This window comes from Camarhynchus parvulus, chromosome 2, assembly GCF_901933205.1.
Source record: "Camarhynchus parvulus chromosome 2, STF_HiC, whole genome shotgun sequence".
In the NCBI taxonomy this organism is placed as follows: Eukaryota; Metazoa; Chordata; class Aves; order Passeriformes; family Thraupidae; genus Camarhynchus; species Camarhynchus parvulus.
In genome coordinates this window covers 3372814-3395495 of record NC_044572.1, presented here as the reverse complement: position 1 = coordinate 3395495, position 22682 = coordinate 3372814, and the positions used below count along the sequence as shown (strand labels likewise).

General features: G+C 39.9%; 1 protein-coding gene across 5 annotated transcripts in view; it reads left to right on the top strand.

The window, feature by feature from the left end:
• The window catches only part of ADCYAP1R1 (ADCYAP receptor type I), a 147357-nt gene that overhangs the window by 107525 nt on the left and 17150 nt on the right, over positions 1 to 22682 (top strand). For all 5 annotated transcript variants that reach the window (XM_030943055.1, XM_030943058.1, XM_030943057.1 and 2 more), the window contains 4 exons: positions 2160 to 2313; positions 7957 to 8017; positions 13260 to 13329; positions 15940 to 16031. In XM_030943055.1, coding sequence (XP_030798915.1) covers positions 2160 to 2313; positions 7957 to 8017; positions 13260 to 13329; positions 15940 to 16031 — 377 coding nt within the window. The remainder of the gene's footprint in view (positions 1 to 2159; positions 2314 to 7956; positions 8018 to 13259; positions 13330 to 15939; positions 16032 to 22682) is intronic.

Sequence of the window (22682 nt, the reverse complement as noted above, 5' to 3'; positions counted from 1 at the left end):
ATAAATCAGCTCACTGGGTGTAATTATGAAAGAATTACAAACTGAGCTCTCCTTTATCCATCCAGTTATGAGCTAAATTCCCTGTGAGTCACTTCCACAAGGCAAGTGCAGCTGTGGAGTTTCTTAGTCAGCCTTTTCTTTGTCATTGAAACTAGTTTTTGCTCTCAGTTCTTCTCCACAAGAAAGCTGAAGCCATGTTAGGTCTGCAGTTTGCTCCTGCCGCACTTCCAATGGTGGCATCTGCCTCTTTGTTTGGAAACACTTAAAGAATAAAACACATTAAAATCAGCCATTTTATGACCAGATCTTCAGCCTGGGTAGAGCTTCCATGAAGAAACTCAAGATCTGGTGGTTTAAACACCTTGATGGTAGATTTGGCCCAGAGGATGAAGTCAAAGAGGGAGCTAATCACTGCCTCCAGCAGGAGCTTTCACTTTATGCACAGATTCTGTTTGGATTTGTCAGATTATGCCCTTTTTCCTCACACAAAACACCAATTTATCAAAATACACACTCTTCTAACTCAAAAATAAAACAACTAAAAAGCATTTTAAAAACTTTTATTCTATTTTCAGTTTCATGTAAAAAGTAAAATAATGCAAATATTATCATTCATACCATCACAATCAAAACCCAACTATTTCCTAATTGCAAGACATTATAAACATTTCTTAACCTATCAACTTTTACCACACCATACTATAAATACCTTAAAACAAATAATCTAAAATTACCCCTCATAAACCCTACTACAATACATCTTTCAGAATTCTATTTCTTCAAAATATCTAATCTTATTTACAAACCCATCCTTTAAAACTTATTTCTAATTCCATTTCTCTCTCACCAATATCTGTCCTCTTCCATAACATTTCTAAATCGACATTTCTTATCTCAAAATTTACATACAAATACATACTATGTAAATCTTCTATCAAACTTCAAAAATTTTCTACAAATTCATTTCCCACAGGATTTGTTGGGAAATCCTACTTTTGTAGGATTAATGGCATCTCACTCGGGTGCAGCACTGGAAAGACCAGTGTGTCCTACTCTCACAGGGTAGAGCTTGGTTGCCACCTTAGGCCTTTGTCACAGAATCATTTAGGTTGAAAAACCATCTAAAATTGATTCCAACCATTCCCAAGCACCACCAAATTCACCTCTAAACTGCATCCCCAAGTGCCACACTTCCACATCTTTTAAACACCTCCATGCATGGCGTCTCCACGACTGACCTGGACACTGTTCCAGTGATTGGCATCCCTCTCAGGAGAGAAATTTTCCTTAATATCCAAACCAAACTTCCCCTGATGCAATTTAAGACAATTTCCTCTTTTCCCAGCATTTGTTACCTGGGAGAAGAGACTGACCTTGTTACCACCTCCTGTCAGGGAGTTGTAGAGAGCAATAATGTCCTCCCTGAGCTTTTCTCAAGCTTAAACAAACTCAGTTCCTTTAAAAAAAATTATATCCTATTTTATTTTTTATTCTATTTATTTTTTAATTTTATTTATTATTTTTAAATTTTTATATTCTATATTAATTTTATTTTTAGTTTTCTTATTTCTTTACGTTACTGCTTCCCCCTCCTGTCCATGAATGAAAGCTTCCATCTTTTATTTTACAGCCGATCACTCAGCCTCCTTTTTCCTCACACTTACTTCCATTTTCTGTCCTTGAGTGACAGCACTTATGATGGATGGCAAAGAAGTGCAATTCCCAGCTTCACACGGGAGGGTTCATCCTTTCAGATCCCACTTTCAGGGCTTTCTACAGTTATCCTGCCATTTCCCATCCTTCTCTGGGTTTCTCAGTACACAATTGGATTTTTTTCTTCCCTGCATTTAATCCTGGAAGGGAGTTAAATCCAGCAATTGGTGTTCACTGGGGCTGTGAGCCCTCAGCAGCACAGGATGTGCTCAAGCTGCTCTGAAATGCTCCTTGACCTCTTCCCACTGGTAAAATTGGCTTCCTCCCCATCCAGGTTTGCTGTCTAAGTGATACCTGCCATTCTTCACATTCTTTAAAACCTTCACCATTAAAAGTGTGTCATACCAGCCCCAGCTCTTTCCACTGAGAGATCTGGAGAGGTCAAAAGCGTTTTTTCTGTTAGGCCTCTGCAATGCAGAAATAACTTTGTTCTCCATCCCCTGCAGGTGGAATGCAAAGCAGTGATGGTGTTTTTTCACTACTGTGTCATGTCCAACTACTTCTGGCTGTTCATCGAGGGGTTGTACCTCTTCACTTTGTTGGTGGAGACCTTCTTCCCAGAGAGGAGATATTTCTACTGGTACACAATCATTGGCTGGGGTAGGTGGCACTTCTTGTCTCCAACGTGTCTTGGTGTGCAGGATGGCTCCACAAACTATGTGTGGTATTATTGTATTTGTGGGGTGCCCTGTGGCAGGAAGGAATGATGAATCTGACTCCATGTTCTCAGAAGGCTAATTTATTGTTTTATGATACTATATTATATTAAAGAATGCTGTACTAAACTATACTAGAGAATACAGAAAGGATAAAAACATAATAATGAAAAGTCGTGACTCTTTCCAGAGCCTCAACACAGCTTGGCACTGATTGGCCAATAAATCAAAACAATTCACATGAAACCAATGAAACAACCACCTGTTGGGTAAAGAATGTCCAAACACATTCCAAAGCAGCAAAACACAGGAGAAGCAAATGAGATAATTAATGTTTTCCTTTTTCTCTGAGGCTTCTCAGCTTCCCAGAAGCAAAATCCTGGGTGAAGGGATTTCTCCAGAAAATATGACGGTGACATGGTAGTTTCATGTCAGGTTTCAAACTATAATTTTAGTCTTGATGATGTTGAAATTATGTTGGAATGATGTTGGATTTTGAAATGCAAGGGACTCTCAGAACTTTGAGGCTGGAAGCCAAAGCTTAGAACTAAACACAGGATTTGATCTGAGACCTTGGAAAAGTCTTCCAAACTTAGATGATAGAAGCAAGAATGTGGATTTATAGTTTAAAGCAGAGACACATTAAGCTAAGGTAAGTTTAGAGTTTTAGAGTTTAAGATATATAAAAATAAAAGCAGTTACAAGGGTAAACAAGGGGTTTAGAATGCAGCACTGTAGATTTGTGTATCGTAACATGATTGGCTAAGAAACACACGGACCCATGCTTAAGAAACATATGGACCCATTCTTACACTGTAGCATGGGCCCATAAGACAAAATATTTAAGGATTGGGTCAAAAACGTAAGTATCCTTGTTGGCAGTGTTTTATTGGTCAATAACTCCTTAAAAGGTCTTGTAGCTAAGGGTCTTGTGACCTTCTGAACCATGCAGTAAAGACATGAGCTGACTCGCCCTTCCTGCCCATGTAGAGGATAAGAAAAATAAACCACATCATCAAAAACAATTCAAAGGTCCTGTCTCAAATTCCTTCCAAAATTCCCCACAAGTGAATTATCACAGCATAGAATTACCACTGCAGCCCAAGCTGTGTTGTGATTTTTTGTGTGAATAGAGTTGCACTGAAATCTGGAGGACACACCTCTTGCAGAGGAGTAATCTACAACAGAAAATTGCGTCCTGCAAGATATGATCTTAACATCAACTTCTTCAGCATAATCAAATCTGCAAGGCTAAGTCCAGTCCATTTTCTAAGGGTTCATTTGTGCCTTTCTTTCAGATAATAACTAAATTGAAAATGTATCCAAAGGGTATTCACATCTGCTTATCCTACCTGGATGGGAAATAAAAACTTGCACTGGGAAGGAACAATATTTGTTTCAGAAAAGCCAGTTAAATGATGATAACCATGGTAATTATTTTTCATTCTGGCCTTCTGGATATAAATTGATTCCTGTGATGTGTTAATGCAAGCTATTCTTTGCAGATGTTTTTTGTGCGGAAGTCAGATGGTGAATGCAGAAGAATACATTCATTTAAAATGTTCCCTGAGAACGTTAAACTCGATTTTTATACTTAAAGACACTTTTGAAATAGAAATAATCCTGTCTATTCATGTTTTGAAATAGAAATAATCCTGTATATTCATGTGTAAAATCTACACACAAACCCCATGCCTTAAACTACTCTCCTTTGGAAAAAACATCCTTATGTAGCCTGAACCTTCAAGAAATAACAGATGGTCTTGTTTTTTCCCTCCTGAAGCAGCTGTACACAAACCAAAATTTTCATCTCCTGGCAAAGACTCCTTACAGTAGGGAGAGAAAATCTTTCTAGAAGGTAGAGAGGTAGGTAAGGTATAGAGAGAAAGGAGTCAACAAATCATAAATAATCTGTGCCATTAAAAGACTGTCGGAAATGTATGGTAACTGGAAAAGGCTTTTGGGAATGAAACTGTTGGAAAAGGTGTTCAGGGTTCCTTTTGTACCCTCCACAGCTGTATAATCACATTATAGCTGAGAGAAAAATGTGTTTCCAAGGAGAAATTGGGGGTTATGTACATGGAAATCTGACAATTAGAAAAGAAAGCAATGCAAAATTGCAGTTTGTAAAACCTTTGTAATCTGAACATTAATCAGAGGTTGAGTTCCTTTAATTAAGTTTGCACAATTTTCATATCTGTGGATTTGTCTGAATGTGAGAATATTGAAAACCAGCTTATATTAACTGACTTCAGTATTTTTAAATCAATCCTTGTAATGAATAAACTGCCCAGATGGATTCATTCTGTAATGAAACCTCAAAATATTTAGTTTTTAGTTGAGTGCCATAGATGTTAATTGGCATTGAGCTAAACACTGGACTTCATAGAATCCCAGAGTGGTTTGGGTTTTAAGGGACATTAAAGATCATCTGTTGCACCCCCTGCCATGGGCAGGGACACCTTCCACTATCCCAGGTTGCTCCGAGCGTCCAGCCTGGCCTTGGACACTTCCAGGGGCAGCCACGGCTGCTCTGGGAATTCCATCCCAGCCCCTCCCCACTCTCCCAGCCAGGAATTCCATCCCAATATCCCATCCATCCCTGCCCTCTGGCAGTGGGAGCCACTCCCCTCTCCAGCTCTCCTTGAGCCCCTTCAGGCCCTGGAAGGGCTCTGAGCTCTCCCTGGAGCCTTCTCCTCTCCAGGCGAACATTCCCAGCTCTCCCAGCTTTTCTCCCCAGTAAAGGGGCTCCAGCCCTTGGACCATCTCTGTGGCCTCCTCTGGATTCATTTCAGCAGGTCCATGCCCAGCTTGGATAGCTGGTCCATGCCCATCTTGTTTTGGTGGGCACAACACTCCAATCACTTGAGATTCAAAGCAGTATCAGCAATAACCATTATTAACTCTCGAGATTTGGACGGTTCTGGTTTTTTTTTTTTTTTTGTTTTTTTTTTTAAACACAATTATTTTCTCATCTCCAGCATGTTTCAGCTGGACTCGCAGTTCCCCTGATCTAGTGGGAACAATTGGCAATTGCAAAGCCAACAGAGGTACTTCCAGACTCCTGGATTCCATCCCTGGAGGGCAAAAGCAGCCCCTCAGCTCAGGGCTGGTAGGGAGGGAGATGCACTGAAGCCGTGAGAAAGAAAAGCTCAGCACTTTGCAGCTTCTGGATGTTGATCTGTTTCTCCAAATGTGCTGAGACCTCAGTGTCCTCATCTTGAGGGATTAATGAGAACTACATATGGCTCTGTTGATCCAGGCAGTTTTTCCTTCCTAAATCTGCAAAATGCTGGTGAATTCTCTGGATGGATTGCTGTCTTCCTGAGCTCTCTGCTAATGCCTGCTCCTAACGACGCCTCAGGTTCAGCTTTAATATTTTCAGATTCTGTGCTGCTTTAGTGTGTGGGTCTGAGCTTCACATCAGGGCATGGTGAGCTCTGTGCACAGAGCAGGGAGACAAAACAATTCCTGCTCCAGCTGGGCACCAAGGACAAATGATCCAAATCTCAGCCCAAGAGCACAAACACCGTGGGCTGGAGAGAGAAAAACAAGCAGGGTGGGACTGCAGGGGCTAAAGCTGGAATGGGACAATGAACTGCAAGATGCAAATGGAGCAGAACTGATCCCAGGGAGAGACCCCGGGAGCGCTCGTGCATTTTGGGGCCATTTTGGTTCATCTTGGGTGCAGCCCTGGCTGGGCTCTGGTGCTGCCCAAGGTGCATCCATGGAGGCCTTTTAATAAATCCCTGCTTTATTCTTTAACTCTGTCCAGTCTCTGTTCTAGGGCATCCTTGTCAAGGATCACGAACTCAGGGCAGCACAAGTCAGCAAGAATAATCTCAGCCTTCAGGGCTTGTCTGTTTCCTAACGTTCCTCAGAAGCTGAAAAGGAGGCGATGGAGAGATAGAAATCTTCTGATGTAAAGAAAAGTAGTGTGAGGATTTGTATATTCATACAGCAGATGGTTCAAAGCTCCAAGCTGATCTGAAACATGGGGTTTTTAAATGCCTTTTTATGACACATTTAGTTTTAATTCTGCCTTCCTGTGCATTTTTCAGATTTAGAACACTATTCCTAGCATCAAAATTTATATAGAGGAAACTAAATAAAACATGAGACCCATGTTTTATAGAATCAAAGAATGGTTTGGATTGGAAGAGATCTTAAAACTCATCTCATTCCCACCCCCTTCCCTGGACACTTTCCACCATCCCAGGCTGCTCCAACCCTCATCCTTGGACACTTCCAAGGATGGGGCACCCACAGCTTCTCTGGGCAAATATTTGATATTTAAAGGTTAATTTGATAGAATTAAAATTAAAGTTTGATATTTAAAAATTAATCTTAACTCCTTCAGGGGCAAAAAAGGTTTTTCTCAGTGTTTTGTAGGTATGAGAAAAGCAGACTTCAACTGACATTTAATATGCATGATTTCTTCTCCCCAAAGCCTGTCATTTTATTTCTTTATATAATTTTCCTTTCAAATTCTTCTCTGTGTGGTTGTTTGAAGAAGGAGGGCTCCATCAGTCACCCAGGTCTAACAGGGATATTTTTATTTCTGATGGTGGGAATTTGATTAGACAGAGGCTCGTCTAAGTGGTTCAAATGACTGATTAATTAATGTGACATCAACACAGCCTTGCAAAATGTATTAAATATAATTGTTCCTGTCAACTCACCACAGTCTTGTTTACTGTTGGGAGCTGGAGTTATCAAGGTCCTTGTTTTGTTTGGGTTTTAGCATTTAATTTTTCCAGTGGTGCCTGAACAGATGTCAGCAGTTTCTTAGTCAAAGATTTTATTTACCATACAGTGGAGATCCAACTTACCCAGGGTTGTCTTGCATAAGTACATTATTTTATGAAAATATTTCCACTGAAAAAAACCCCACATTTCTAGGATTTCCAGAAAGGAAAATAAGTCCAGGTTTCTCAGTGAGTTCTTACTGTTTCAATTAAATTTGCATTTTACATGCATTTTTTGAAAGTGAAGAAACGTGTGAAATAGGAATGAAATCCTTACTCCAATACTCTTTTTTTGGAGTGTCTTGTTTTGTTCTGGTATATTTTTAATGGAAAAAATTAAATATTCCTGGGAGCAGAGGAAACTTCCCATCTGCGAATAAGTAAAGAAAAACTGGTTATTTACACTGTACCAGAGAAAATGCAACATATGTAAATCATTTACAACAAAACCAGAGAAGAATACACAGAATCCAATAATGCCATTCCAGCTCAACATCTGGCACTGCAATTCTTGCATGATTCCAGTAGCTCTAGACATGGATGTGGTTGATTCTCTTCTGTCCAGGCTTTGTTTTATTCTTCATGCAGCAAGATGCAGCAAAGCACTGAGCAACAATGACCTGGCACAGCATCATTCTTTCCTGCTCCCAGTTCTGCTCCTACAATCCCAGCCCTGACTGACAGGGGGTTTTCTGGAGCTCTAAATTAACTCAATATATTGCTTTATCCCATGCACAAGTGCTATTAGGAAACAATACATCAGTGGAGAGGTTAAATCATCATTGATGAGTATCAAGCGTGTCTGGACTGTTCATGTGTCACTGTCTTGTCCTCTGCAGGTACCCCAACAATTTGTGTCACTGTCTGGGCAGTGCTGAGGCTCCACTTCGATGACACTGGGTAGGTGTTGCTGCGTGGGAAATGGTTCCAGGTGCATCCAGCACCATGGCAAGGGTGCCACAGGGGTGTGGTGGTTGGAGAAGAACCACAGAGTGAAAGAATCCTTTAGGTTGGGAAAGATCTCCAGGGTCACCAAGTCCAAGCTGTGACTGATCCCCACCTTGTCCCCAGCCCAGAGCACTGAGTGTCACCTCCAGGCCTTCCCTGGACACCTCCAGTTATGGTGTCTTGGTTTGAACAGACAGGTATCTGCTAAGGAAGGCAGGAGCCTCTCCTGAAATGGAAAATATAAACCCCTTCCCTCCAAGTTCTTATAATTTTGAAATTAAAAGGCTCTCAGGCAAAGATATGGGAGTAGGAATAACAGTTCTTTACTAGGAAAAATAAAAATACAAATGCAATAGTACAAACAAAAAAACCCCAACACTGCCAGAGTCAGACCCTGTCCTGCCCCCTGTGTGTCAGGGGGTGGCACAGCCCCATCCCATGGGGGCTCAGCCCTCCTGCAGTGCCAGCTGTGCTGCTGCTGGAGCAGGGATCCTGCACAAGGGGGGAGTTTTCCTCTGCAGCTCCAGGGCTGCTGCAGATGGGCCTGGGCTCCCTCTGGCAATGCAGGGCAGCAGAAAGCTGCTCCTCTGGCAATGCAGGGGGCAAAGGCTGCTGTGCTGTTCCAGGCTCAGATTGGATCCAGGCAGGAATGCTTGGCTCCTCCCCTGGGCGCAGCATCTCCCCATGGGCTGCTGGAATTGGATCAGCCCTGCAGGGACACTCAGTGGCCCATTAACAGAAGATAATTAATAATTAATGGCCCATTAACAGAAGGTATCTCCTGGAGGGAGGGTTGGCTGTGGGAGAGATAAAGAAACCTGGCCATTGAACAGCAGATAACTGCCCCACTTCTATCAGATAGGAATAGAACACCCCTATTTCCAACCTAAGACAGATGGGGACTCCAAACCTCCCTGAGCAGCCCCATTCAAAGTTCCAAAACCCTTTGAGTGAAAAAATTCTTCCTGATGTCCAGCCTGAACCTCCTGTGGCACAACTTGAGGCCATTTCCTCTTGTTCTGTTTTCTCCTTTCATTTCTCACATCCATTTGTGTACTAACATAGTTTAGGTCCAGAGGTGCAAGTACCTTTCTGTTCATAGAGTTACAGTTTGATGTTTGTGCCACCACTGCAGTGAGGAATTCCTAAAAGATTCAGGCATCAAACCTGTAAACCTGCAGCTGACCCCATTCCCTGCTCCATTAATTTACTGAAGTCCAGGATATGGTTTGTCTTATTTTATAAGTGGAATCCCACATAATTCTCTGCTTCTTTCTCATTGATTGTGGAGGAGGATGAAGGTGATGAGCTCAGCTGTAGAAATTACTGGAGATAAATCCAGTAAAATGACGGAAATCTGCACAAGGCATTGCTGAGCTTTGATTTGCCAGGGCAATTAGGAGTTTAGCTTCCCACTGAGGAGGGTTTTCCATGAATTTTGCAGGGGAGATGAACAGAGATGAAACAGAAATCCACATTCTGTCTCCTATGTGGGGAAAAAAAATTATTTCATAAAGAATTCAAAAGGGTAGGTCCTTTCCAAATTGTCTCTTTTGGTAGAGAAAAAAAAAAGATGCAAATATCCTGTTCTAAAGGACCAGAAGGAAAAGCTGCTCCCAGAGCTGGAGCACCTGCATATTTTCTGCTCCCATAGAGCAGCAGGTGTGGCAGGCAGGATGTGTATTTACACTCTGAAAAGACAAATTTGGCAATGCTTTTTCATGAGAGCTATGCTTGAAACTGGTGAAATGTTTGAAAAAATGAGGCAGACTGAGCAAAATTTCAAAAATCAGTCAGTGGTTCTTTGAAAACACAGAACTGAGGGAAAGGAACTTTGTACCAAAATCCCATTTCCAAGTCGCTGAGGCTAATGCTTTAATTTTGCCTAATTTGGAAATACATCAATGCAAAATTTCCACAAAACTCATTGTTCTGTCAGGTCATTGTTCTGTCAGGTTTTCTTCATCCTTGTTCTTTCAGAATCTCTCTGGAAAGCACATAATGCCTTTCCTCCACTGGGGATGCCAGTGCTGTGACCCAATGTTCTATTTTGACATTAAGACAAATTAAATCATTTATTTCCATGCAAAACAAGCCAGAAACCCCTGTTGTGTCATTATTAGGATTACAGCACTGGCCCTGAAAGCACTAATTTCTCTTACAAGTCCAAACAGCCCTTGCATTTTGCAGGTAGGGAGAATGTCTCACAGAAGGAAAAAGAAGAAAAAGAAACAAAAAAACCAAAACAACCAAAACCATTCCTATTATTTAGAGAAGCTATTTAGCATGCAAGGTTCTAGCTGAGACTCTCGGTGGTTACTTTTTAAAAATCAGCCAGCATTGTTCTGGGAGTGGGGGAAAAGCCAGCATGAGCCCGAAAACGTTGTGGAAATTACTGAACTGGAAAACCACAGTGGCAAAGGCGTGGACTGAAATACAGGCTCAGAGCCTGAGCCCCCTCCTGCCTGTTCCTTACAAAACTGGCAGAGCTCCCTCGACTTCAGCTCCTGACTTCCATCCCTGTAAGTGGCAGGACTGAGGAGATAAATGCAGCTCTCTGTTGATCCAGAGCTCTGCTCCTGATTTAAGTGGAGTTATTCCAGACGTGCACCAGAGATCAGACTCTGGCCTCTGCAAATGGAAATCACATCCCTTCCCCAGCCCCCTGCCTCCCTTCCCCTCATCCATCCTGGAAAAGAATAATTTCTTTTCATGCTGTGCTACAGGGAAGCATTTGACAGAAATTAGGGAGCTTGTTTGTGCAGGAAATTCCAAATTTTCATATGTAGTGCAGAAAATTCCAAATGTTCTGTTGTGCATTCCCACTTTTTTTTATCTGAGGAGGAGATGGTGGCTCCTTCCCCCACATTTATCCTGTAGGTGCCACAGGGACTGGACATCCTTGAAAGTCCTTGAAAAAAACCTCTGTGTGAGCTTGATCTGATTAATTGTTGACATCTACAGGGTGGAAGTCGGGAATTGAGCTCCTGGAAAAACAGAGGAGTGGATTAAGCAGAAGAAAAGGTCTAGGAAGAGGAGAAGAAAAAAAGCAGAGAGGTCTAAGAATAGGAATTTGTAGGGGATGATGTATCAGAGTGCACATTTAAAGTACCTCAGTATGGGGAAGAAAAACCCCAAAACAACCTCCAAGGTCCTCTTTGTACCAGCCAGATTCTGGGACAATTAACTGGACAAAAGCTGTTACAGTCCAGATGACTGGAATTAGAGGTGGATTCCTATCCCTGTAATTCCTCATCCCCACACAAATTGCCATACATCAGTATCTACTTTTACAGCTGAATTAATCATTCATAATTTGCCCAGATTCTTCCAACATTGGTCAATTCACTAAAGACTTTCAGGGCAGATTTAATGTCCATCATAAGGAGGCTGAGCTCTGCAAATAATGGGTAATTTTCTGTAGACAGCACCTAATTATAAATGCATGCAAAGAATTAAAAGATAATTGGTGATTTTAGGCCCATACCATTGTTGATCACTGACAAAAAGTCCGATTTCCACACTGTGGGTGAGGAGATCCCCCTGAGCATTTATTCCCTTTCAAATATTTCAAGTTGGGCATCCAAAGTGAGATAACCAGGAAGTATTAATTTGCACTTGAAAATCTCAGTCATCAGCCCCTTAGATTTTGGGTGATTTCAGGTTTCCATGCTGTGCAAATAGAAGCTAAAATACATAATTTTGTGTAAATTTTCTCACTTCTCACCAGCTGTACCATACAAATCCTTACTGTTGGTTTTATGGGAATCCAGTAAAATATTGTCCATCTGAAATGAGTAATTATTGTTCAACTGAAAAGAATGAAAAGAATGAAAAGAAAAGAATGAATATTCAACTGCAAGTATAATTTTAAATGAAATTTCTAAGCCAGGCATCACTCAGCCATTTGGGATTTCTCTCACACACATTTTGATGATGGGATTTTAGCTCTGCCTCCTCGCTTTTACACATGTATGTAGTTTTGTTTGAAGATTTTCACTTTTCCCCCAGATGCTACCACACAACCATTTAAATGACACTGAAGTTGTAGTAAGCTCTCATGAGACCAGCAGTGTTTTATTCCTGTATGTTCTTCCCAATTGTTTTTTGGCATTTGACAAATGCACCATGACAGCCTCTGCTGGGACTTTGGCTCATTTCCCAGTGGGAAGGAAAAACTCCTTCTCAGAACTGCAAGTACAATTTAGACAGATTTCTGTGATTTTATCTTTTCTAGGGGGAAAATCAGGGGAAGAAAGTGGAGGCAAATGAAAGATAATTTTTAGTTGACAAATTCTTGATGACTTAAAAAAGTCATGAAGACATTTCTCAATAATAAATAGTAGACATTATAATAGTGTAGCAGGCCCTGGAGAATAAGATTATTTTCATTATTTTTTGTTTTCTAGCTCTAAAAATGCATGTTAGCATTAAAACTCTCTATGAATATAAGCCATATATTTGAATGTCCAAGTGCACCTGTGTTAAATAAACTTCTGCAGAATCCTTTGGTAATTTCAGTGGAAGATTTTAAATTCTGGGGTAGAAATGTCATTTTATTTATGATTACTCACTAGCAACAGCTTAACAAAGGAGCTGATCCCAACTCCTGCCCAGTATTTGATTCTTCTCAGATGAATCCTGGATAGGACTTGCAACCCAATGACTGGAAAATCATTCCAATATGTGAATACAGCCAGGATCCTGGTGTACTGGAAATGTGTAAAAATCTTTGTGTCAGGGCCAGAAACCAACATTCATATCTATTAACTCTGGAAAAGTAAGTGAGACATCAAACTTTGGAATAACCATTAAAAAAAAAAAAAACAAAAACCAAACCATCCATTGATGTATCTTTTTTTTTTTTTCAAAGGACAACTTTATGGTTGTATCATAGACACAGAAACACACTTAAAGGGTTTTACCAAAATATCTAAGCTGTTTAATAGGAACGCCATTGAAACTGCCACAAAAATACTCATTTTACTTCCAAATGATTGTGGAAAGGCTGTAAAAGAAAGCTGCAATAAGACAAAGTAAAGAACTATCACTTTGAACTTAGATAATTTAGCTGAGAAACCAATCTCCCACATTCTGCCCCCTTAAAAAAAGTTGTAAGTTCATTAATTTCATTGTTATGTCTTGTTTTCTTTCTTTCTCTTTCCCCATCCCATTCTTTCCTCAATGACTGCAGCTGCTGGGACATGAATGACAACACTGCCTTGTGGTGGGTGATCAAGGGTCCCGTGGTTGGGTCAATCATGGTGAGTAGAACCTGGAGAAGACACTTCTTCATCTCTCCTGAGGACAAATTTAAACATCTTCAAATACTTTACAAACTGTGCTGCACCCCTGTGCTGGACTGGTGGGCAAATTCTCTAAATTTCCATCATTTGTTACCCACAAAGCCAAAGAATTTAATCATTAAGAAGGATTAATACAAATTAAATGATGGAGCACTGCCTGGAAGCAAAGGAGTTATTCAGTTAAACACAGACACAAATGCCATAATTAGGACCCCAGAGCATGAGGAACATTTGTCTGGGGCTGGCAGAGGTGTCGTAGAATGTGTGGAAATTCTGGGCCAATTGGGGTGGCAGCTGAAGGCCAAGTGGGACAATCCAGGGCACCCAAAACAATAGTAAATTTTAAATAGTACATTTAGGAATTTAAATGTAGTAAATTTAGTAAATTTAAATAGTAAAATGGGAAAATGCACTCTGTCTGCTGAATGGGATTAACTTCACAGCTACATTTATTTATCTAATATTAGATTTAAAATAGTACTTGATCATAGTGTATAGTGTCAGCAAGGTGTCTGAGCTCTCTTTAATTGATGGAACTCTTGGATTTGGCTCAAATTTTGTCACATGGAGGACTGAGAGGTTCCAAAGTGCCCTGTTTGGGCTTTACAGAACAGCTAAAATTGGAAAGGATCACAGGAAGTCATTTAGTCCAACCTCCCTGTTTGAACAGGATTCCCTAGAACATATAATTCAGGATTGTGTGCAGATGGATTTTGAGTATCTGAAGAGAAGGAGATATTCTGGTGCTCCCAATAATATGAGAATTTTAAAATGCTGTTGGGCTCCTGCATTTAGGAAAATGAATTGAGCCCCTGGCCAATATGGTCAGTGGCACCTGAAAATCTGTCAGGCTTGCCACATCGAAGTGTCTCATTCTGGGCATTCTAAGTTGCTCTCCACACTCCACAGACATAATTAAACAGGTTTTCAGTGGTTTTTGTGGGAATTCAGACATCCAGCTCACAGGTAACCGATAAACAGGAAGTTTTATCAGGTTTGGTGTTTCTCCTTTGAAATCTTTGGACAGCTCTGTAAAATCCAGCAGCTATCAGATAAATGAAAGGAAATTCAGCCAAGTTCAGCACCAAAACAGAGAGGGTTCAATGATCCAAGGCTTTTGTCCATGTGTGAATTTCCATGTTTTGCAGGCATAGTCTATGATGGATCATGTTCTGCTTGGAGAATCAGTTAAACCTGGTTTCTGTGGAAGGCATCAAAGAACCAAAAAACCAGCCTGGGACAACTGGGCTTCTCCAGCTCTTTGCAGTCCTCAGATCACACAAAAACTGCTGGAAGAGAGTTCTAGATGCTGAGAGTTTTAGACTTTCTGTACTGACAGACTCTAACTCCCAAGAAAGCACTACATTTGACCTGAAGCCATAGAAAAAGCTTCCAAAATTGACTGATGACACTAGGATTACAAGTGTGTAGTTTAATTAGAAGTGTATAATATCACGAGGTGGAAAACTTGGAGTTTGGAGTTTTAGAATATAGTAATATGTATAGAAAAAGATAAAAGTTTTAAAATGGAGACTAGTCCTTATTCTTCACCTTCTTCTTCATAAGTTTGAGTAGTATTTTAAAATTAAACAGAAAAGTCCACATTGTGGACTTTGAGTGCTTAGTTACTGAGTTAAAAGTGAAAATAATTTCAATGTAATTTCCTAATTAGATAGTTTAACCTTAAAAACCTTTTAACAAAAAATAGTTAACCATTTTATACCTCATTAGTATAATACTACAGAACTCCCTACCTGTGAGAGAGTAACATAAATAAGAAAAAATAAATATTTGAGTCAAGTACCTTCAGGTACCTTCAATCCCACTCCCAGAAAATAAAAACAAAACAAAACCAAACCAAAACAAAACAAACAAAAAAAAAAAACCAAAAAAAAAACCAACAAAAAAAAACCCAAAAAATAAAAACCAAAAACAAACAAAACCCAACATAATAATGGTGCCCCATGGGAGGATCAAACTCACAGCTCTCAGATTATGAGACTGATGCTGATGGTCATGTTCAGTTCCTGGTCTCCCTATAGGAGTGTAAGATTTTATAATGGACCAACTTAAATTTCCACTGTTCAGGCTCTAAGAAGCTGTGGAGTTGGTGACAGCCAAATCTCAAGTCAAAGCATTGAAATAAACTCATTTTTTAATTCTCCAGGTTTTTAAAACTGAGGGAAGCTGTTAAACTGAGAAGTCTGTTAGTCAGATAACAGGAGTTAAAAATGCCTTTACTCTGGAGGTCTTTATGATTTTTTTTTTTGTGCAGGGATCTTTCTTTTTACTCTGCACAGGCTGATAATGAAAAATGTTGAAACTTTTCCATTTACGTTTCTTTTCTCTTGTCTTGAAACTGCAGAAATTCTGCTTCATTTTAGCTGTAGCAAGGGGGATAAGACCTTTGTGAATTTTCCCCATTACTCTTGACCCTATAAAACTTTTAGACTGTAGCTTGGAGAAGAAAAAAAAATGTAACCAGCAAGTCACTGGGAATGTCTCTTTTTCATACTTTATAGAAGTATGTCATTGTCACCATTTATTACTATTTTGTCTTTCTCCCAGATAAACTTTGTGCTTTTTATTGGCATAATTGTGATACTTGTGCAGAAACTCCAGTCTCCTGACATCGGGGGCAATGAATCCAGCATTTACTTGTAAGTACAAATAAAGCAGTAATCAATTTAAAGTACTGATATACACATAGGAAAAACCCACAAAGTAAAAAAGAAACCTCAGTTGAATTAGGTTGATTTTTGAAAAGAGTTCCAAGATCTATTAAATTATTTTGGTTTTAACTTTAATTTTTCGATCCATCAGCCATGGTGTCAGCTTTCACACTTCTTTAAAAGGCCCATTAAATAAGCATAAATATAAGATTAAAAACAAACCCAAATCAAATCTAATGTTTTTACATGTGAGTTATCTGAAAATTAACATAATGGTATAAAAATTGTTGTTATCCTCATGGGATGGTTTGCTGTGCTTCATAAGTTCCAGGACATGGTTCAAAGTTCACTGAAATCAATTAGATTTGGTGAAAACTTTTAATTAATTTTAGGCTGAATTACAGTGTAGGAAGATCCCCTAGAGACATACTTATGTCCATATTTCTTGTAAACTTAAATGCATTCCACTTAAGCTAAACATTTCACACACACGTCCTTAAAATTGTTTTGAAATCCTAAAAACACGGAACCTAAAATTTTCCTCTAGATGTTTGCAGCTTTGTGATTTTTATGGTTTTTTAAGCTGGAATCCTTTTTTTTTAGTTTCCACCTCATAAGAGGGCAGAGGTTGGCCAGTTGGGGTGGTTGTCATTATCATTTTGAGTGCATGCAGTTATTCTCCATATAAAAATTATGTAATCCTCTGGAATAACCAGGATATGAGGCAGCACCTCTGGTGCTGGCCTAAACACCACACACATTTGGGTTTGGGATTTTTTTGTAAGCTTGAATGCTTTCTTGCATAGGTACATAGGTAGGAGTATTTAATTTCATACATAGACATAGGTAGGACTATTTAATTTAATATTAAATTCCTGATGAAAATAGGCAAGCTATGAACACCTTAACTAAAACTAAAAGATGTTAGGGTAAAGTAAGAGATGCTTATTTGGTAGCAAATACAACTATCCAGTGATTAGTTTCACCCTAAGTAACCACAATCATAATGATGTCATCCATCTAAATGAGAATTTTCAGGGAAAAATATATCCTCCAGCTGCCTATTTTTCTTTTTTCTTTCCCCTGTTATCTAGTTTAGATTTGCATTAAATAATATTTTCTACATCAATTTTCATGTCTGTAGCCAGATATCCGCTTCCTGAAAGCACTGCCTCTTTCATCTTGCTCTAAACTGTGTTTCCACAGCCAAAAATAATGCTTTAAATTGATTCTGTGGGTGGATTTACCTCAGGACTAAAACTGAGGATGAGAGTTAGTGACTAGGTTAACTTGTGCATGGTCTACCTAGGGCTTGCATGAAGGCTTGGATGTTCTGCTAGGAAGTCATCCCTGAGTTCTTGGAATTTAATGAACACCTGAGATGTGCAGAGCTGGTTCTGAGTCTGAATTTTTTCAGTGCATGTTTGGTGTCTGCTGCACATCTCACAATATGAAGCAAAGCATGCCACGGACTCCCAGGATTTTACTGGATTATCAAACATCCCTTGTCATCCTGGATCAATATGGTGACTGGGTTTTGCTGGTGTTTTTCCTATGTGTATAGTTAGCCACCAAAACCAAGAGAAAACATCATATTTTCTGTTCCATTCGCTGCCATTATTTTTTTCCTCATGTTTTTTTGCAACTTTTATAACCGGGTGTGTATAAATCGATCTCGCATTGATGTATGTGTTATGGAGTGGAGTGTTGTTTATCCAAACAGATTTGACAGCAGGGAAGTTCACACAGGGACGATAAAAAGGAATGAAATTGATAATTCTGTGCAGATATACGCCAGACAGAATCAATATTTGTGCACACATACCCTGTAAAAAGAGAGCTTGTAAGGAAGGAAGACAATAGATCATAATCTGGTTCTGTCACCATATTGAAATATCTCACATTTAGACTCATATTAAGCATTTTCCATGTTCTGTTTTGCTGTTTCAACCTATCGTAGCATCATTCCATCAGACCAAATTCCTCATCCAGATCTTTATTCCAGAACATCTTTAAGCACTTTCCCTTTAGTAGGTGAGGAACGATGAGGTTGAGGAAGGATTTTTAGCCTGTTTCTGAAGGTAATTCCTCATGGATCTGCAGCAGGGATTGAGATTTATTCTATCAGTCTTCCATTTTTTGGAATAACCAGACAGTTTGTACTTCCATCATCAAAAAAAGAAAAAGTAAAATAAAATTAAAGACCCCAAAAACTTGGCTACTGACTTTGAGCAGGATTTTTTTTTTATATGTTTGGTACATGTTTAGGTTCAGGTCCTTGTAATGTTTATTTTTGTTAGAAAAATCTACCTATGGTTCTACTTCACAGACAATGTGGTGGTGATGGTTCTGCAAAGCACTTAAGCCTGTATTTGATTTTTAAAGCCCTGGGGATGGGCTTAAATTCAAAGATTAATCATTTATTGCTACCGCTGTGCATTCATTATTAAAATCTCCCACTGGAGAAGTTGGCTGGGAGCTATGACAGGACCATGGCAGAAGAGAGCACTGCAGGGGAGCTGAGGCTTAATTAATGCAGTGTAGCCACTGGAGAATATAGGATTTGCCTTAAAATAAATCAAACAATCATTTGTATCATGTGCCGTGCATTACCAGGGCTTTACTCCCATTAAAAAAAAAAAAAATCCAGACTTCCTCTCTAAACAACCTGATCATTTTGTGCAACAGCCTTTGCCTTTAGGCTGACAAAAACTTGGGAACACTTTGCTGATTCCTCACAATTTTCCTGGAGTGGCCAAGAGCTTTGGTGGTTATAAACTTCCATTTTACCCACTTGTATGTCCAGTCATCCATCACCAGTCTCATTCCTCCCCAACCTTTCCTCGTGCCTTTAGTTCCCCTCAGAGCTGCCTGCATGCTGCTGAGACCCCAAAATCCCACCAGGTTCTGGGAGGGCAATCACTCCATCTTTCTTTCACTGATGTTTTTAGAGAAACTCCTCTTTACAGCTGAAAATACTGGGGGTCTCTAAAGTACAGATCCATCAAAATGTCTAAGCAGCTGAGGTAGGGATTTAAAAAGACATCAAAGACACCTCTTAAATGATCATTTTAATTCTATTATTATTTTGGGCTATTTTTCTAAGAAACTTTCACACTTCCAATAGTCATCATAACCTTGAGTTACTTTTTAGTCTGAGGAGTGCCAAAGATGTAGGATTTTTTTCTTGAAACAAGAAAAAAAATCTGTCTGGTTTCAGTTAATCTTTTGTCAGTCCTGAATAATTCTGCCAAATTAAACATTGAACAAAAGCAAGATCAGTAAGGCAAATGGAATAGATTTTTATCTGAGGGACAAGTTCTGAGATCCCCAGGAGGTGGGGAAGCATAAAGAGCTATTGATTGTATTGTTAGAGCAATTAAGACAGCTATTAACGAAGTTCAGGCAGGTTTCTCACCCCAGCTGGTGAAATGAAGAGCAGTAATGCCCCATGATTACAGACATAAAATGGTTTGGCTTGGAAGGGGCCTTAAAATCATCCAGTGCCACCCCCTACCATGGGCATAGACACCTTCCACTGTCCCAGGTTGCTCCAAGCCGTGTTCAACCTGGTTTTGAACAATTCCAGGATCCAGGGGCAGCCACAGCTTCTCTGGACACACTGTCCCCACCCTCACAGTAAATAAGTTTTTCTTAATATCCAATCTAAACCCACTGTCTTTCCATTTAAAGCCATTTCCCCACATAACATATCCTATTTAATCTCACAGAAAAAACGACCATGTCTTGAATTGGTGCCAGTATTTTCCATCCAGTTATAAATTAATTAACATGATTCCAAACAGAAGGAACCCCCTGATTTTAGCAGTCTTCAATCGCAGTTTGTAAATATTAGTGAAGGCTGACCTAGAACAGAGACTGGACAGAGCTAAAGAATAAAGCAGGGATTTATTAAAAGGATCTCCTCCATGGATGCACCTTGGGCAGCACCAGAGCCCAGCCAGGGCTGCACCCAAGATGAACCAAAATGGCCCCAAAATGCACGAGCGCTCCCGGGGTCTCTCCCTGGGATCAGTTCTGCTCCATTTGCATCTTGCAGTTCATTGTCCCATTCCAGCTTTAGCCCCATGCAGTCCCACCCTGCTTGTTTTCTCTCTCCAGCCCACGGTGTTTGTGCTCTTGGGGCTGAGATTTGGATCATTTGTCCTTGGTGCCCAGCTGGAGCAGGAATTGTTTTGTCTCCCTGCTCTGTGCACAGAGCTCACCATCCCCTGATATGAAGCTCAGACCCACACACTAAAGCAGCACAGAAGTCTGAAAATATAAAAGCTGGAACCTGAGGCATCAGAAGTAGCAGATTATTTGTGGATAGTTACCCCATATGCTGAGAGCCAAGTAGCACCATATCAGGAGTCCATGAATTAAATTGGATCTCACAGTCCTGGGGACTGCAAACACATATTCACAACCCTACAATGGCTGGTTCAGCACCCAGAACAGCCCATCAGGCCCACATTATTTGCATGGATTTATCATCTATCAGTTTCTTCCCTGGAATTTTAGGAGATGGATAATAAACTGATCTGGCAAGACTTCACTGTTTTTACCATGAAAAATCCAGCCAACAGTGTGTAACCTGGTACATCAAAATCTTTTTTCAATCATCCTGGTTTTGGCCAAGTTGTTGTAGAGAGAGTACATCACCCCCCAGAAAAAAAAACCAAAAACATATTTCTACAGAAATGCCTACACAAAGCTTCAATTCACACTGCTATTTTTACAAGCATTGTTGCATTGCTGAAATATTCACTCTAGAGAGAAAATCATCAGCATCACTACCAAAACCCACCACTATTATATTTAGTAGGTGCATGATGTAGATGCATGCTGGAATAGCCCTTAAGATTAAAAAAACCCGCACATTTCCATCAAATCTTTGTTTTTTTCATTCATTTTCAAGTATCAAGAACATATAACTGAAAAAAAAATCTTCTTTTTATTTTATTATGATTTCCAGTTTATCACGACTGGTATAATTTGGGAGGGGGAAGCTTGTTTCTGCTTTTGCTTTGACAGATTCTTCATAAATTTTGTATCACATGTTGAAAGCTCAATGAAAAGAAAGCAAACCCCACATATATATCTAGCTAATTCAGGTCTACCTCATTCCTCCAATCAGCATCTTGCTGGAAAGAAAGGAGAATCATGGCATATATCATAGGTAGGTACGATTTTACCTATGGTGCAACCTAGAGGGTTTAGGGCAGCAAAAGCAATGTTGTAACCCAGATGTTTTGGTAAACAACACTCCTCTAAAATTCACCTCCAAAGTCACTGGAATCACAGTGATTCATTCTGCTACCGCTTTGTCTTGCTGCAAGTGCTCAGACTGCCAGAGTTGGTAATTATTGACAGGGTCTTGGTGCCAAAAGGCTGATTTTTTGACGAGCAGATGGCAGATGTTGGATGGACAGTGCGTTCTCTAGGAGGGCACTGCAATTTCTGACCCCCAGGTGCTGCCAGCTGGGTGCTGGGACACCCAACGACCCAGCAACAAAAGGAACTCGTGTCCTTGGGTTAATCCTTTTCCACCACAGGAAAATCCACTGGGAAACACAGATGATGGTCATTTGATGTCAGTGCATGATCAGCAAGGACCTAGTGCTCATTTCTCAGGAATGCCAGGGGAGTAGATACTTGCTGCTTTGATCAACACTAATTCTTGATTTCTTATTTAAAGTGCTAGAAAAAATGGGCTCATTCCCTCCTATACTTTTCATGTGAATTGCCCAAGGCAAATTGTTATTTTGGGTACTGGTTTGTTTTTTTTTTTTTTTTTTTGTTATTTTTTACTTTGGACATTTTGGGTGGAAAGGATGGGGGTGTTCTTTTGTGCCAGTCTTTTCAGGCAGATCAAACCTAAGTGTACTCATTAGGAATTTAAGATCATGCAGGCTTTGTACCATAATTAGCAGGAGTGTAATTAACAGGGATTTATTTATTTTCAGATAAAATAATCAAAAGCCCTATTCTGCTTTGATTGCCTATCTGTGGTTTCAATTGCTGGAAAATCAAACAGCACAGAATATTTGGTGTGTTTATAATGGCCCTGGGAGCTGCTATTGCTACTGAACAGCTGAGGGTAAAATGCACCTAAATCCCTCAGGTGCCTGTGGCAAGGATAGGAACAGGAATTTTTGGTTGTCAAATCTACTTTCCCAGCTAAACACTGCCTTTTATCCAGTGCATCCTTAACATTCTTACTTAAATGATGAGATTAGACCTAAAACTATTTCTACCTTGAAAGGGGTTTTATTATCTCATGGGCCATCAGCCAGAGGAATATTCCAGAAGAGCAAATCAATATTTGTAAAGGAAATCCCATTCCATTTCCAGTCATATACAAACACCTGACCAGAGCTTTGGTGAGATCTGGTTTTGAAATCATGGATCACAAATCTTATTTCTTGTTCATGGAAAAGGGTTCTGCTTCTATTATTCAGACTCTTTAGAAGGCAGATTTTAGGGTGCTGGGCTTTGGCCTGCACATGTGGTGTCTGTGTGGTGGAGTCTGACTCCTGTCCTTTTTTCTCTTGCAGCAGTATTGAAAAATAGGCCGACTTTGTCTTTAAACACAATTTCTGTGGCTGTAAGGCATTTTTATGGGAAACTTGATGG